This window comes from Balaenoptera borealis (assembly GCF_965194805.1).
Source record: "Balaenoptera borealis genome assembly, chromosome: 4".
NCBI classification, from domain to species: Eukaryota; Metazoa; Chordata; class Mammalia; order Artiodactyla; family Balaenopteridae; genus Balaenoptera; species Balaenoptera borealis.
In genome coordinates, this window is record NC_138861.1 from 3,500,730 (window position 1) to 3,517,769 (window position 17,040).

The 17,040-nt window shown below is 47.6% G+C and overlaps 2 protein-coding genes across 11 annotated transcripts in view; one reads left to right on the forward strand and one right to left on the reverse strand.

Annotated features, from left to right (window-relative positions):
- The window catches only part of FNIP2 (folliculin interacting protein 2), a 115,810-nt gene extending 106,691 nt beyond the window's left edge, over positions 1-9,119 (forward strand). For all 9 annotated transcript variants that reach the window (XM_082391313.1, XM_082391314.1, XM_082391306.1 and 6 more), the window contains 3 exons: positions 90-290; positions 3,867-3,982; positions 5,587-9,119. In XM_082391313.1, coding sequence (XP_082247439.1) covers positions 90-290; positions 3,867-3,982; positions 5,587-5,665 — 396 coding nt within the window. In that variant the 3' untranslated portion in view covers positions 5,666-9,119. The remainder of the gene's footprint in view (positions 1-89; positions 291-3,866; positions 3,983-5,586) is intronic.
- The window catches only part of SPMIP2 (sperm microtubule inner protein 2), a 163,630-nt gene continuing 146,886 nt past the window's right edge, over positions 297-17,040 (reverse strand). Inside the window, exons 5-6 of one of the 2 annotated variants that reach the window (XM_082391366.1) lie at positions 15,371-15,560; positions 297-1,943 (exon numbers count right to left, since the gene is read on the reverse strand). In XM_082391366.1, the coding sequence (XP_082247492.1) occupies positions 1,896-1,943; positions 15,371-15,560 (238 nt within the window). In that variant the 3' untranslated portion in view covers positions 297-1,895. Of the gene's footprint in view, positions 1,944-7,892; positions 15,561-17,040 lie in introns of those variants that run through there. The other variant, XM_082391365.1, reaches the window with a different exon arrangement.

Consider the following 17,040-nt stretch of genomic DNA (forward strand, 5'->3'; position numbering starts at 1 on the left):
CCTGAGTCTGACGCTGCACAGAAACTTCTGGACGTGCCGATGTCACCGGAAGCATGGTGAAGAGTTGACCCCGTGTGTCTGTCCCGCAGCACCCCGTGCTCGACGAGCCCATCGCCGAGGCCGTGTGCATCATTGCAGACACGGACAAGTGGAGCGTCCAGGTGGCCACGAGTCAGAGGAAGGCGGTGGACGGCACGAAACTCGGCCAGGACGTCCTGGTCTCAAGCCAGGTGTCCAGTTTACTTCAGTCCATCCTGCAGCTTTATAGGCTTCACCTCCCCGCCGACTTTGTAAGTATCGTTCTCAGACCATCAGAGAAGTGAGCTAAGAAAGCATTTTCCGCAGCATTGCGGTTATAAAGTCACGCATTCCCGTGTATTGATTTTAGTCTAACTGGATGGTAGCATCAGTGAAAACAGAGCGTGTGACACAAAACCAGCACACGGGCTGGATTCAGTGACAATAGTCCTTCTGGAGACAGAGAGCACAGAGTGACACAATCTTTTTGAACAAGTTACGTGGAGAAACAGGGAAGGTATGGGGGCAGGGATCGAGCATAAAGGGAAGTTTAACATCCTCCTTTGGGGGACTCATCGGTTTTCCCGTCATCGGGTCAAATGCAAGCCAGCCAGCTTCCGAAGGGACGAGTTCAGGGGCCATCAGTTCAGGGACCATCCTCCCAAAGCTGTTATGGATACATAGAATATCGTTCGTGTAAACGCTTAAAATGTTGAAGCACCATAGCCACAGGGGATGGTATCAATTGTTCCTTTTCGAATGGGATTTTAAAATCACTTTGATAACGTTACGTTAAATACAAACAGCAGACAGACGCCCTGAACTCCGAGAAAATGATCAGCAGCTCTCCCCGAGTCCCTGGAATAACATGCAAAACAAATTCCTGTGTGTCTGTGTGCAGAGAGATCGAGAGAAAATACATTTAGCCAGGAAGGGAGCAAGGTTTCCAGAGCACAAGTGCAGCTGAAGGGCACGTACAGGGCACAGCCCCGCGAGCTGGCGGGGCTGCACCTGGGAAGAGCCCACCGGCCTTCTGGACTCCTCCTCCCTCAGCCCCAAACCAAACAGCGTCTCCCTTCCAGCCTCCGGCCTCCGCAAAAGATGCAGAGCTATTGACAACCAAGTAGGAGGCTGAATGTGAGTCACCTCCCCGATTGCTCGTGGCGGGTGTTCCCCTGAGCTCTCGTGGCCGGATCTGCAGGCGTACCACACCCCTCGGAAGGTCGGGACTCCTCTGTCCTTGGAGGAGGTGCTTTGAAACACTGGCTGTCACCTCAGGTGGCAGCACAGCATCACGGGGCACCCCTGGACGTCACGGGTCCACGCCCAGGCTTTGCCGTTGCTTCGTCGGGCATCTCAGGGCCGCAGCTTTCTCCTCTGCAAAGTGAAGACGGTACCTAGGCAACAAGCATGTGTGGGAGTCCTCCAAGGGGCTGCCTTCTACCTGTCCGAGCTCAGGCGAGATGAGATGCCCTGGCAGCCAGTGGACAGTAGTGGCCAGTCCGTGGGCTTTCAGTGGCCTGGACTCAGACCCAGGCGCCTCTGCTTCCGAATCGGGTGCCTTGTCGAAGCTGGGGCACAGCAGCACCTGTCCTGTCTGGTGATAAAAGTTAAGTGAGATAATTCGGGTAGAGCACTTGAAGTAGTGCTGGATGTTACACACACTCAGGAAACAGCTACTATTAGTGTAACTGTTAGTAAGAACCAGTTGCGTGAAACAGTGTTCATGGCTTTGAAGACTGACACCACCTTCTCACTGAAACCTTTATTTGGGCTTTAAACTGTAGGACGCCTGTTCTCAGGGGTAACACAGAAGGCCCCACCTGTGGCCTATTACAACCTGATTCCTGTTCTACATTTGTAGGCAGTTTTTCCTTCTAGTAGCAACTTGCATCATGCTGATTTAGAGGCCGAAGTCTGCTTTTCTGTAAGGGAAGAGAGATATATTTGATTTTACAGTTTTTTACTGTTATATTTACCAAACTTTTATATTTTATTCTATAATCCATATCTCTTGCTACGTTTGAAATCTTAGTTATCCCAGCAGTAAATTACCACAGTTAATTCTTTTTACTTCATTTAGACATAAGTTACATATGACCACTTAATAATATGAATGACTTGACAAAATCAGGATCAAAGAACATTTCATCTGCAGTTTAAAATTCTCCTTAAAAGTCACTCGAATGAAACACGTGATTAAAGGCCTGTTAGTACCTTCAGTGTGAAAAGAGAAAGTAGCTATTTTAAATTTCAGAAGTTAAAGTTGAAGAAATCCATCTCAGAAAGGAGGGAGGGGAATCGCGAAACACTTCAATTTCATAATCAGGCTTTTAAAAAAATTTCTAAGTGCTTTGATTGCAAGTTCCGTGCACATTCCATATGAACCAATGTTCTGTTTATTTCCGCACTGCAACACAGTTTTCCTGGGGACTGTGAAAACACAGTAAATTCACTATTTTAAAACATAAAGGATTCAACGTAATGTGAATGTTCTTTTTAATATTTTACAACACTCTTACTAAAACTTTGTATTTGCTCCACAAGGAACTGACACTGAACAGGACACCTTTCCGCACTTAACTCTGTTTTCCTGGGGGAACGTTTTCCCCCAAGAGAATTGGCGAAATCCTCCTTGCTTTGATTATTACTCTTACTCACTTACCAGTTGTGTTTCGTCCACACAATACGATGCACTTAAGGTTTTAAGCCAATGAAAAATGGAAAAGATTGCATCTCGAATGGATACTTTTTCCATGTCACTGATCAGCCCAGGTGGTCAAGATCAACATTTTCAAGTGCATCTGTTAATCTTTTTACCTTGAAAATAGCAGGCCTAAAGGTCTAGAAGAAAATCACGTCTGATGGAGTGACCCTTGCCAGAGCCATCAGGTGACTTACTGAGCTGCCTGGATTGGTCTCCCTGCCAAATGCAAAAGCATTTGCCTCTGGTGCAAGACACAGGTGACTGCTGCTCTCTAAAAACGAAGCTGGACACAGTTCCAAGGGTAGAGATGTTCTGAACAAAATTGCCCTTTCTTCATTGTTACTAGAGACCTAGTTAAAAATACACTCTCGAGAGCAAAAAAAAAAAGGTTCAGAATAACCTTGTTCCAGTCATTCTTCTGGGAACGAATTGCACCAAAATAATCTGAGATATAGGAAAACAACAAGAAAGGTGCTCTTTACAAAATTATGTATAATAACAAAAATGCAGATGGCTATGTGATTTTAGTCATGGTAAATTCACATTCTGAAAAATCAGTCATAAAAATTATATTGATAAAGAATTTTTAATAACATGGGAAAAGGATTATTAGAAAGTTTTTTGAAAGCAGGAAATAAGTGTACTTATAGAATAATTTTAACTATGTAGAAACAAATGCTTTTTTAGAAAGACCAGAAAATATATATGAAGATCTTAACAGTCACTGGAAAAATTAAACTTTATTGTTTTACAAAAACCTATTCTTTTTTATTTTTTATTTTTTTAAATTTTATATTGGAGTACAGTTGATTTACAATGTTGTGTTAATTTCAGGTGTACAGCAAAGTGATTCGGTTGTACACACACGTATCTATTCTTTTTCAGATTCTTTTCCATATAGGTTATCGCAGAGTAACGAGTAGAGTTCCCTGTGCTTTTCAGTAGGTCCTTGTTGATGACAAAAACCTATTCTTATCCCTGCTTATGGTAGGGTTTGAGCTGGGTTGTAATTCTTGAAGTATGTTTTAAAGAGATGAGATTCCAGTAGCATACTTAGAAATGGATTGAGGGAATTGCGGCTCTTAGACGTTGGCAGAGATCTGCGTTCTTGCCCTCATCGTGAGTGTAATTGCCTTTGCAGTGCATCATGCACCTGGAAGACAGACTGCAGGAGATGTACCTGAAGAGTAAGATGCTGTCTGAGTATCTTCGTGGACACACGCGCGTGCACGTGAAAGAATTAAGTGTCGTTCTGGGGTGAGTTCTGGGGAGTGCCGGTGTCTGCGGGGGGCTGTCCCCCGCGCTCTACCCACTGACCTGTCCAGCCTCTGGGGCTCCCCAGTGAACGGCATGTTTCTTGTATCTGATACTGGAGTTTCACGCCCAGAAACACATGCAGACCTTGAAGCTAGTGGTACCTTGTTAGTCTTGCCCCTGGATTATTTTACCCTTGAAAGTGAAGAGTGTGATCCTCCTCCATCTGCCCATTTCTAGTCATTTCAGTAAGATGTGCGAGTCACGAGCTGTCACACACGCGGCAGCAGCTGTGCTTTCCGTGCTTTTTCTGGAGGAGGTGGGGAAGGCCATTCTCCTGGACTTGGGGGCCCTTCTGCACGTCCTGGGGTGACCGTACTCTCCTCCCTTTTATTATGAGCCCATCAGAAGAGGAGGCGTGCATGCTATCGATAACGTGTATCATTTTCCAGAGGCTCTTGGTCCTGACTTCTCTGGGGGAAGACTTGTGTTTTACTGACTTGTGTTTTACTCTCTGGTTAATTTTCCACAGAGAAGTAACAAAAACTTGTGTAGATGAGGCATTGTCTCCCTTACCTGTGATGATGACCTCCCCCCGCCTCCCCAGTTTGGGGCAAGGAAATACTGTGTATAAAACATCAACCCTGAAATTCTCTGTTAAGCCTGCCAATCAAAGTATTATTTCAAGGCTCAGGCCTCTGCATTCTTGTCGGACTTTCCATCTTTCACACCCAGGATATGACTTATACTGTATTGTTTGGCTCTTAGCGTTTCCTGTCACTTTTTTTTTTTACATCATTTAAAAAATATTCTCCCCGTTTGAGGCATTTGCTTTTACACGTTTTACTTAGATCTCTTCACCAGCCTCACTAGTCCTGCCCCATCCGGTTTCCGATGCAGGATGTGCAGCTTTTATCTCCAGGACGCTTGCCTGGCCCCTGACAGGTGCCCACCCATCAGCACCCCCAGAAGGATGGTGAGGGTGGATTTACCTCCTCGTCGCCAGGCCCCTCAGCGCCTTGTTAGTGGGGGTCCCTCCAGCCCCTCCTCAGCCCCTCCCGTGCTCAGGCCAGCAGCACTAAGGTGCTGGGAGCTCCCCGTCTGCCCCGAACTGAGGTCCGGAGGGAGCATGACTGGAGAAGGCGTGGAAAACTCCACGGGGTCATGCCCGCTGCCTTTTTAGGGTCTATTTTTAATTTTTGGTTTTGGGAATCAAGGGAGAGCGTTAGGACGTATTTCAAGGACCGAGACCGGCCTGACTTCTCCAGGACGCGCGGCCTTCTGCCCATGCGCACCTGTGAGTGTCGGGCACGCGCTCAGTGGGCGTCTCGGTCGTGTCAGCCTTGAAGGAATCTCCGGGGTTCTGGAGACGCTGCCGGTGCAGACCCGGGGTGCAGGCCGGGAGGGCTGCCCGGAGGGGGAGTCGCACAGGGGCCGCGCGGGGATGCGGGGAACGTGGGGTCCCAGGGACAGGCTCTCGTGTCGCCGCCTCGTTCACTCCGGCATCGGTTCTGGGCACTGACCGGGCAGCCCGGGGGTCCGGCGCCGGGCCCCTCCCGTAAGTCCTGCAGCTTTAAAGCAACGTCCCCTCCCCTGTCCGCCCTCAGGATCGAGTCCAACGACCTGCCCCTGCTGACGGCCGTCGCCAGCACTCACTCTCCGTACGTCGCTCAGATACTCCTGTAAGCCGACGCTCCGGACAGCTGCCCCGTGGAAGGAGGGAGGACGGACGGCCGCTCCCCAGGACCGCGAGGCCCGAGCAGGGCAGACGGAGCCGGTGCTGCCGCGCTGGGCCGGGCCGGGCCGGGCGGGGCCGCGAGCACGTCGGGGCGCAGCAGCGGGGCCGGGACGTCTCCCGGGTGCCAGCGCGAGCTCCCCGAGCCGGGGAGAGGGGTCCCGCCGTCCTGGCCCCGGCTCAGCGGCCGCGGGAAGCCCGCGCGTGCCGCCCTCCGCTCCGGCGTCACCGTCACCGTCACCGTCCGGCGCACGGCACGGGGGGCCGGGAGCTCCGGGGACCCGCTGCTCCCCGTCTTGTCCCAGTTTACCGCGTTCGAGGTGCAGCCGCGGGTGGCTCCGGGACGGCTCGCCGGTGCGATCAAGGCAGGAGTCGGTGCGGCGTCCTCAGCCCGTGCCCGCGTGGTTCCGTGGCAGCGGCGGCCTCGGCCCGAGCCCGCCCGGCTTCCCCGGACCCTTCGCAGCTCTGGGCAGCCTTTTAAGCGGGGCCGTTCACCAAAGTTGGTTCCGTCAGCCGGCGAGTGGTTCTGTGGCTGAACTCCTCCCGCGGAAGCCACCTTCTTCCTATACTAGTTAATACCAAGGACTGTTCCTGCTTTAAAAGGCCCAGCTGTCCTGGTGGGAAACGAACGCTGCAAGAGTGCAGGGTGACTCATGAATTAGTGTGAACGTTTATGAACAATCCCGATGGGAGCTGAATTTTTACACTATCAATCATCTCTGTGCCTTCCAATCCCTAGGTCCTTTTCAAAACAGCTTCCCAGAAATTCACTGCCCCGTAGTATAAAAACCTGCCAAAATGAAGCATTATTTATGAGCATAGTTTGCTTTTTAAAAACCCTTAATTTTCTGTGGACGTTCACTTTAGTTTACTGGCCGTGAAACAGACGATGTACTGACATCCAGGGTAAAGGAAAAGCCTCTTGGGCAAGTGGGTGGTTTCAAGGCCGGGGGCTAACCCAGTACAGCAGAACTGTTAGTTCCTGCAGATCGTGAGGTCGGTTCGTTACAACCAGGCTCTGGTTTCCTTCTCGTTTATGAATGGATGCCGGTCCTTTGCAGGTAGGCTTTGCACCTGAGAATATGAAACGACTTCCCTTTCAGGAGTTAAAATGACTTCATATTTTCTACTTGATAAAATCCTGATCCCAGACCCCAAGTTACATACATCTGTGTCTTTACTCTTTGACAAATGCACGCGGGTTACTTGTTTGAAAGAGGACAGCGGCAGGACCAATGGAGAAAAACAGGTGTGTGTTCTTTCTTTCTTAGGAATAGGTCAGGACTGCAGCCTTCCCCTCTCTTTTTTCATAAATCATCTTTCTTTCTTTTGGCTGCTCCAGGCGGCCTGCAGCATCTTCGTTCCCCGACCACGGACTGAACTCGGGCCCTCCGCAGTGAGAGCGCCGAGCCCTAACCCCAGGACCCCAGGGAATTCCGCCCCCCCCCCCCTTTTTTACGATGTGAAATGCAGAGAGGTGTGTTGAGGCTCTTAAGATCTTGGATTTGTATTGTGTGTCTTTCTCTCATAAAAGTGACGTTGTCCATTCCTTCTACGTTTTCCGTTTCCTCTTGCCTGATGTCTGGCACGAGACGGGTGTCCCGAGTCCTTGGCGCCGTGGCATCGCGGCGGTTGTCGTGGACCTCAGCCGTGGCCACCCTCTCCCCGCCCGTGCGGAGTGAGGTCCCAGCGTCCCCTCTGCACCGGCTTCGAGCACCCGCAGTCTCGGTTTCCTTCTCCTCGTTGACACGTTCTGGGCGCTTCCCCTCCCTCCTCCCCGCCCCCCCGACCCTCCAGGGCTCACAGACCGTAACTAGAAACAAAATCAGTGCACGTAGCGGCCCGGTGAGCAGTACACCCGGCCCGGGGGACGCTGAGCTTTAAGCGGCCGATGCTGAACTCCACACAGTACAGGTGCGGCCCAGCCCCTGGAAGCTGAGGAAACTGGCTTTGCCTCCGCATCTCCTGCCCGCCGCCTCCCCCGGGAGAAGGTGACGGAGGGACAGCGCTCAGGACCCTGGGCGGCCCCGACCCTCAGGGCTGCCGGCCACACAGCAGACCAGGGCTGTCGCTGCTCGTTCACAAACCCTCCCCTGGGGAACGTCCACCTGTGCTGTCTCCTAAACTCACCCTCCTCCCAAAAGCGGAAAAGAAGAGAATCTCATGGAACTGTGTTGACACACACAGCGGACCCCACCTGGTGGCTTGGGTCTGTCTTAGCCCAAGAGGGCAAGGAAGGGACCCGCCCTCGCCCAGGCCCACCTCAAGAAAAGAAACAAAAGTTAAAAAAAAAAAAAAAAAAAAATGTACAAATAGAGAAAACTACCTCAGTTGACAGGATTCCACCTTTAGGGTTTCTTCAACTTTGACGTCTTACCTGTTGAGTGCACCTTTTGTAGCATCTTGCTTTTCCACGCAAGCTGGGAGGCAGGACAGAGCGGGTGTGCGCCCGCGTGACCGTGATGGGCCTCTCTCTAGCATGTCGCGGTTTCATTTTTCATAGACTGACGGGTGATATGAATGTAAAGATCATTGTGTACGTTTAAACATGACAATGAAAACTTAAAATGTAGCTTCCATACTTGTGCATAATTCCAAAGTATTTTATTTTTATCAGTGTTAAATAGCTTTTTGTACAGGCTTCAATCCATTTTTCTGAAGTGTGCTGTTTTTTAATGAAAGTAACTCCAAACTTTTCACATCCCATGGAACTGCCGTTTACACATCGCAACTTTTTAAACTTTCCATATTTTTCAAAAAGTTAACTTTTTTCGAGGGAGGAAAATCCCTGCCTGCTAAACGATACTAAACTGTTGTTTAGGCCCTTCTAATTAGGTCCTGAGATTTTATAAAATTCAGCCTGTAGCTTTTTAGGTTCCTCACTAGAGTTGGTTGTACATAAAAATAAAGAATATAGAGTGACCCCACGGTTCTTTTAAATATCTGGATTTTTCCACTAACACATACTTTTGAAAGTATTTTGTTCATGCATACTTTCACCAATAAACTGAAAAAGTCTTTAGCTTCTCGGTAAATGTGAACCATTTGTTTTCTCTCGTGCTTTGGGGGAGGGGACCTTTTAATATACTGTTTGCCTAAATCAAGCAGCCCCCTCTGAATGTTAATTTTTAAATGTCCATCTTTGGTGAACCGTGTATCTTGAAAGCAAGATTGCAATATGCTTAAATTTAAGTGGTGTTTGTTTAAAAAGGAGAAAATTCTGGGATTGATTTGTTACTACTGAAGTTCCATTAAGACAAATTGGTAGGACTTTATGTTTTTGATCAGTTAAATAGATATCAATGTCATTGTATGGAAATTTTTTTCTTCAAACTTGTTCACATATCATTTTGATCCATTTTTATGTGGCATTTGGTGCAATAAACCTTCTGAATTTATCTTGAACATTTTCCTGGTACTGCCTGTGCTTTGTTTGTTGCATTTAATTACATTTAGACGTCTCATTTCCAGTAATTCATGCTGAAACAAGCCCACTGTATATGTCAGTGACTTTCAGCAGGGCTGTTTGGGAAGCGTAGGGCCTCTTTGGTGAGCAAGGTGATGGGCATGGGCGAGGGCTCCTGGCACAGGATGGGCAGGGGCGGAGGGTGATAGGAGAACATCTTGTCACGTGCAGAGCACCCCGGAACGAGGAGTTACCCCACCTCCCGTGTGACTCACAAATATCCTGCTGACATTCAGGTGGGTGAAAGCCTTAGTTTATAATGATCTAAGCTGAGAATTTAATTTTGAGTTACTTACAAGCACAACGCATTTCTCTCACGAGCTTACTATACGCTGAATTTTCCAGGAATGCCACTGTTGTATATAAACTGAGGCGAGGTTTAACTTTGCAAGGTTTAGGATTTCAGCAAGAACTGACGTACGTTTGGAAAACCCTGTTACCAGTAGCTGTGCTCTTCATGAAGTCTGTCATCAGCGCGGTGTTCTCTATCATCTCTGCTTGTAGCTGTTGCCTTCGTGGAGACTCCATTCAGGAGCAAGTATCTGCTTCGTTCATTATATTTTCTAATCTACCAGTGCCCCCAATATCTGTGTATTATATATTACTGTAAGTTGTAAAATAGTACAACGAGGGCATTATAGTGGTTTGTTATAAGTTATGTGTGTAAGGTTATTCTGTGGATGAATCTTATGTATTTTAGGAAAAATAAAGGGCATTACGAAATATTTGCTATGAAATGTGTCACTGATACACACGGCCTCAGGAAACATATGCTATGAAGTGTAACTTTTGTAGCTACCTAAGACCATATTGAATCCTGTTGTTTTCAGAGTACAGGAAGGAGTCATATTAGGTATTGCTAAATCCTTTTTGGATTAAAGGTAAATTTCAAGTGTTTTTCACGTTCCCTTTAAAATCACGCCATTGAGAAAGCCCTGACACACACGTACACACCACGTTGCTCCTTGGTTCTGTCGGATGCCTGATGCATGTCACCTCATTTGATCCTCACACCTGGATGAGGTGGGTACTGTGACAGCTAATCTTATGTGTCACCTTGGTTAGGCCACGGTACCCAGATACCTGGTCTAACACCCGTGCGACGTTGCTGGGAAGGCTTTTGAGACGACAGCAGCACAGATGAGTCGGCTTTGAGTAAAGCAGGTCACCCTCCATACGGTGGGGCGTCTCCCCGGTCAGGTGAAGGACTTCAGAGAAAACAGACTGAGATCCCCTGAAGAAGAGGGAATTCGGCCTCCCCACGGCCTTCACACTCGTGCCTGGGTCTCCAGCCTGCTGGCCTGTGTGCACATTTGGGATCTGCCAGCCTCCACAATCATGTGAGCCAATTCCTTAATTCCTTAAGAGAAAGCTATCCATCTGTCTGTCTCTATGCATCTGTCCATCCATCCATCCACCACCCATCCATCCATGCATTTGTCCCTTCATCCATTCATGTCTATCTCTCCATCCATCCACCCACCCAGCCATCCAGCTATCCACCCACCCACCCATTTGTCCCTTTATCCATTTCATCTATCTCTCCATCCATCCATCCATCCATCCATTTGTCCCTTTATCCATTTCATCTATCTCTCCATCCATCCATCCATCCATCCATCTGTCCCTTTATCCATTCATCTATCTATCTGTCTGTCTCTCCATCCTTCCATCCATCAATCCATCCATCCTGTTGGTTCTGTTTCCCTGGAGAACCCTGACTAACATAGGTACTTAAGATATCGGTCCAATGACGTCCATGAGGACCCAACAAAGCAGCTGGGAGTCAGAATATTGTCACACCGGGTTACTGGAGGTTGACTTTGAAGCAAAGATCTTTAACATAGTGAAGAGTACAGACTTCAGAGTTTCCCCTTAGATAAGTCATAGTCTCTGAACATGGGATGCAAAGGGGGTGCTGAAGAACAGGAAGAGCCTAAATTAGGACAACCTCTGAGACAACAGAGGAGGAGGCACCAGCTCATCCGTGGTGGGAGAGAGGAGATCAATCCCCACGGCTGTGCCTTGCCCACTGTGTTCCTGGGGACCTCAGGCCAGCAGTCATCTTCCCTTTCTCTCACCTTCAAGCACTCGGTCAACCGACCTTTCTCCTAGGCCCCTGCCTCCACCCCTCACCTCACAAGGTCAGGTCCATCAGCCTCCACTGGCTCCTCCCGTGATTACTGAGGTCTTTCCCCACGTCCAGTCAGTGCCCAGAGCTGCTGAACTTGCACTCTTTGGGTGCCAAGTGCATCACCTTTTCTCCTTGTTCTTTACCTTCTTTCAGTCCCTCCTCATTCTCACCCGAGTTACCAAAATGCCCTCCAAACTCACCTCCCTTTTGTAGCAACACTTCTCACCAATCTTCCTCCAGGCTGATGTCTAACTAACCTTCCCAAAATGAAAGCTTAATCCTGTCACTTTTGTTTAAAAGTTGGCCCAGGAAAATCCAAGCTCCTCAGCACCTGCGCCCCCTCCTGTGGCCTCACCACCAGACACCCACCTCTGCAGGCGGCTGGTTATCCAGCCACGTTAGACCACACTCCCTCACCTAAAGGCGCTAGCTGATCACTGCCTGTGCCGTCAATCCTTCGTCCTGGTTTCCCACTCCCGTTTGCTCCATCAAGGCCCCCCTGTTCTGGCTCAAAATGCAGCTCGGGGCGAACCCTCCAGCGCCTGGCTACTCAGCACCCCTGGATCAACCACAGCTGCCTCAGCCGGGAGCTCGACGGACGTGCAGACTCTCAAGCCCTGTCCCAGGCCGACGGAACCAGGATCTGCACCTTACTACGATCCCCAGATGACACAGATGCACATTAAAACCTTGAGAATCGCTACCCCCACACCCAGTGTGAGTGAGTGGGTGAGGGAAAGAACGTAGCAATTACCGAGATTGTGTCCATGTTTTGGAAGCAAGGGGGGCAATGAAGATATTTGCAAGCAAAGAAATGAAACAGAAATGGATCACGATGTTGAAACTGTCTCACACATAAATTTCACAACACTTAAGTAGCTATTATTTACGTGGAGAAAAAAAGGTCAACCAAAAGAAGGGAAAACAAATGTGATAGAAGATAGAACTTGAGGGACATTTTGTGACTTAAAAGAAGAAATTTGGGGAAATGTAGAAAAACAGTTTAGAAATTTGCCCAATTGATTTCCAAAAATATTTCTAAGAGCATTTTGGGTAATGTATACAAGAATGATACATACTGTTAAATACCATAAATTGCACTTCTAGAAAGTTTTAGAAACTTTCAGAAATTAATCTCTAAACTTAGGTTTATAAGAATAAATCCAAACTCAACAACGTGAATATAAAATATCCCCATTTTCAACTATCTATCTTGATGAGAAAGCATTGTGATATTGTGGGTTGGTTTATGTGCTTAAAATTTTCCCCAAACCCCCCAATACCACTGGCAAAGTTTTGTTTTTCCAAGGCTGTTTCCAGTGCATGGTCCTGATTCTCGCAGCACGAGGAAGGCCGATGGGCTGCACCTCAGGTGAGCACAGTAACAGGAGCCACGCGTAGCTGGCTGGCGTGAGGCTTATGCTGGAAGCTTGAGTTTATCATTTGCTCCAAGTTATCTTCCCCGGAGAGAATTTATGTGAAGTGGCGGGGGTGGGGGGAGGGGGCTTGAGTACTTAGTGAAGTGTCAGCCCCAAGAACCCTGTGGGATGATCCAAAGGATGGATGGACTTGGGGAACAAGTTTCCAAGGTATCTCTGGAATTAAGAAGAAAGCCTGAGCTGATAAAAAAGATTATTTTGAATGATACGGTATTTTGTTTATCTCTGAAAGGGAAGAGGTGTAACCAAGTGATCAGTTACCCTCACCAATGATGCGTTAAACTCACGTCAAGTGCCTCTTTGATGTGATACCCTGAGGATGACACAGCATCACTCACCTTGGGATTCCTGCCCAAAACACATCACCCGAGGAAATAGCAGGTAGACCTGAATTAAGAGGTATTCTACAGAACTGGTCTGAATTGTTCAAGAATGTCAGTGTCACGAAAGACCAAGACTGAGGAGCCATTCCTAATTGAAGGAGACTAGTGAGGTTTAGGACTAAACGTAATACCTGGTCCTGGATAGGATCCTGGATCAGGGAAAGTGACAAAGGACATCGTTGGGTCAATGAATAAAATTTGCTTATAAACTATAGATTAGGTAATACCGTATCAGTGTTAAATTTCCTGAACCTTATCATTGTACCATGGTTATGTGCGAGAACGTCCTTGTTCGTAGGAAATGCACCCTGAATATTTAGGGGTAAAGCAAAACCACGTCTGCAACTTACCTTCAAACGGTTCAGTAAAAACCAATGTGTGTGTGTATGTGTGTGTGCATGCACACGTGCATGTGTGTGTGTGTAGAAAGAAAGCATTAGAACAAATAAAATGAACAACTGATGATTCTGAGTGAGGAGTGTATCAGTTCACTTAGTACTGTTCTTGCGCTCCTGTAAATTTGAAATCATTTTAAAATCAGCCTTTTAACACATTTTTTTAATGCACAAAGACATCTCAATTGTATTTAGTGAATGATAGGTAGTAGGAGGAATTTGGGATGGTTTAATTCATGATCTCTCTAATCCTACACAAAATTAGTTCAGTGGTAGAAAATAACTAATCCAAGACTCCTTCACACACACTGCAAAAATCTCACGTGGACCCAGCTCAAAATTCAGACCACATAGGAATGTCAGCAGCTGAACGCCACCTTCTTCAATACAGAGCATCCCTGGGGCAGGACCTACCAAGGAGGACTTCCACGGCTCCTCGCAGAGTGTCTCAGATGGATATACAATTAACTGTCAAACAGACATCTCCTGATGAACAGATCTCTGGCGACAGAGGGTAAGCAGTATTCTAGGGCAGTGGCAAGATTCTCCAGCGGAGCAAGGGGCCTCTCTCCATGTAGGGAACAGGAGTCTCTGAGTGTATTCCCTTTTCTGTCATGGAAGCTTGTTGTCACACTCAATATTGAAACGCAGGATGACTACAGAGTGGATTCGCTGTGGTATTGTGCAGAAGGACCTCAGGAAATAGTTGTTCATTTGAATACATGCTTACACACTCTTTACTTGATTCTCATGATAACTCTACAAAATATTCAGGACAGATACTAACATCCCCATTTTACTAATGAAAAAACCCACATCGGGAAATTATGCAACTTGTTCAAGATTCCATAGATAGTAATGGGGAAGAAAACCTTGAATTTGAACTGGTATATTCTTACTCTGTTAGGCAGTATGTGGGGTATTTTTTTTAATAAATTTATTTACTTATTTATTTATATTTTTGGCTGTGTTGGGTCTTCATTGTGGTGTGTGGGCTTTCTCTAGTTGCGGCGAGCGGGGGCTGCTCTTTGTTGAGGTGCGTGGGCTTCTCATTGCAGTGGCTTCTCTTATTGCAGAGCACGGGCTCTAGGTGCGTGGGCTTCAGTAGTTGTGGCTCGCAGGCTCTAGAGGACAGGCTCAGTAGTTGTGGTGCACAGGCTCAGTAGTTGTGGCTCGCGGGCTCTAGAGCGCAGGCTCAGTAGTTGTGGCACGCAGGCTCAGTAGTTGTGGCTCGCGGGCTCTAGAATGCAGGCTCAGTAGCTGTGGCACGCAGGCTTCAGTAGTTGTGGCACGCAGGCTCAGTAGTTGTGGCTCACGGGCTCTAAAGCACGGGCTCTAAAGCGCAGGCTCAATAGTTGTGGCTCATGGGCTTAGTTGCTCCGCAGCATGTGGGATCTTCCCAGACCAGGGCTCGAACCCCTGTCCCCTGCATTGGCGGGCAGATTCTTAACCACTGCGCCACCAGGGAAGCCCAGTCTGTGGAGTTTTAGGAAGGGTTATAGATTTACCTCCATCTCACAGACTGAGAGTTTTCTCAGGTTTTGGAAACTGAGCAGATGTCTGTGCTCTCCAGGTTAAACCATGTGATAAATACGTGGTTCTGAGGACTGATCCCCACACCTCCTGTTTTCTGCAGCTATAAAATGGGAATAATACCCACCCAGTCACTATATGGACATCACTGTGGAAATCCAATATGAATTACAAAACGTTCTGATAGGTTGAAAGGAGCTATTAAACAGATTATTCATAGTATTGCTATTAAATAGCATTCTCTAATTCACACGTTAAAACAGGTTGACTTTTTCTATGATGATTCTGAAAAGCAAATGATTGTACCTCCTGCTCTTTTGGTAGCTTTGGCAGCTTAGGTGGTCTGGAAACTCTTGGCAATGCTGCCTGGCTCTGCCGAAGGAGGATGGCCCGTTTGGAGTTTCTTTGATTGGTGTCCTCATAATCACCCATATGCCAGGCAATAAAACCACGACTGAAGCTTCCTTCTGCATCCATAATAGAAGGATTTGGTTGCCTGAAATAGGAACAAATTGGTTGGTTCTCAAATTGGAAAATTGTTAGAAATAAGGCCACCAGTTTTCAGATAGTTGAGATTTGTCTGCGTCTGTTGTGATTGTGATGATTTCTAGCCATGGAGCTTGGGAAAACTAAGGCCCTGAGCCCTCAGCCAGTGTCCTGAGAAGCTTCCGGACTCTGCCCCTCCACTTCCCTGGACATCCAGCTGCTGGAGATGCAGGGAACTACCTGCCCAGGTGGACACTTATCCAAGAAGCTTGTTGATGATGTCACCCTGGTACCACGACTGCTCCTGGAATCCTTCAGAGCCGAGTAGGCAAGATGCTGGGAATTTGAGCACAGGCCGAGGCCTTGAGTTCTCCTGCAGGACACACCTGTCAGGTTTGAGACTTCGGGGGATTCAGGGAAAAGCCAGCTTGGCAATGACAGACTCTGACTTTGGACAATGCATGGGAGGAAAGATCCAGGCTTCACTCTCTTTCCCCAGTAAAATCACGGTCTCCGTTCCAACGCCCCTTAATTAGAGTATTATCTGAGGACTGCTTCCCCATTGTAAAGGGCCAGGTCTGGGGGAAAGGACAAGAAGGACCGTAGGATAAGGGTGTGCCATCTCTTCTGGACGCTGCTGTCACCCGAGAGAGCTCGTGGGGCTCCTTACCTTCTTACCTACATGTAAGAAGCAGACCTTCATTCTGTTTTATGGCCAAGTAATATTCCATTTTGTTTATCTATTCACCAGTGGATGGATATTTGGGTTGTTTCCACCTTTTTTTCTACCTAGGACTAGAGTTGTGGGGTTGTATGGTAATTCTATGCTTAGCTTTTTGAGAAACCACTAAACTGTTTTCCATAACGGCTTCACCACTTTACACTAACACCAGCAACGGATGAGGGTTCTAATTTCTCCACATCCTCATCAACACTTGTTATTGCCTGTCTTTTTTTTTTTTTAAGGAATTCCTTTATTTTTATTTTATTTATTTATTTACTTTTGGCTGTGTTGGGTCTTCGTTTCTGGGCGAGGGCTTTCTCCAGTTGCGGCAAGTGGGGGCCACTCTTCATCGCGGTGCGCGGGCCTCTCACTATTGCGGCCTCTCTTGTTGCGGAGCACAGGCTCCAGACATGCAGGCTCAGTAGTTGTGGCTCACGGGCCTAGTTGCTCCACGGCATGTGGGATCTTCCCAGACCAGGGCTCGAACCCGTGTCCCCTGCATTGGCAGGCAGATTCTCAACCACTGCGTCACCAGGGAAGCCCTTGCCTGTCTTTTTTATTTTACCATCCAAGTGTGAAGTAGTATTTCAGGTGGTTTTTATTTGCATTTCTCTAATAACTAATTATGTTAAACATCTTTTCATAGGTTTATTGACCACTTGTACATCTTCTTTGGAAAGCTGTCTATTCATATCTTGTGCCCATATTTAATTGGGCTTTTTGTCTTTTATTGTTAGTGTTCTTTATGTATTCTGCAAACAAGTTC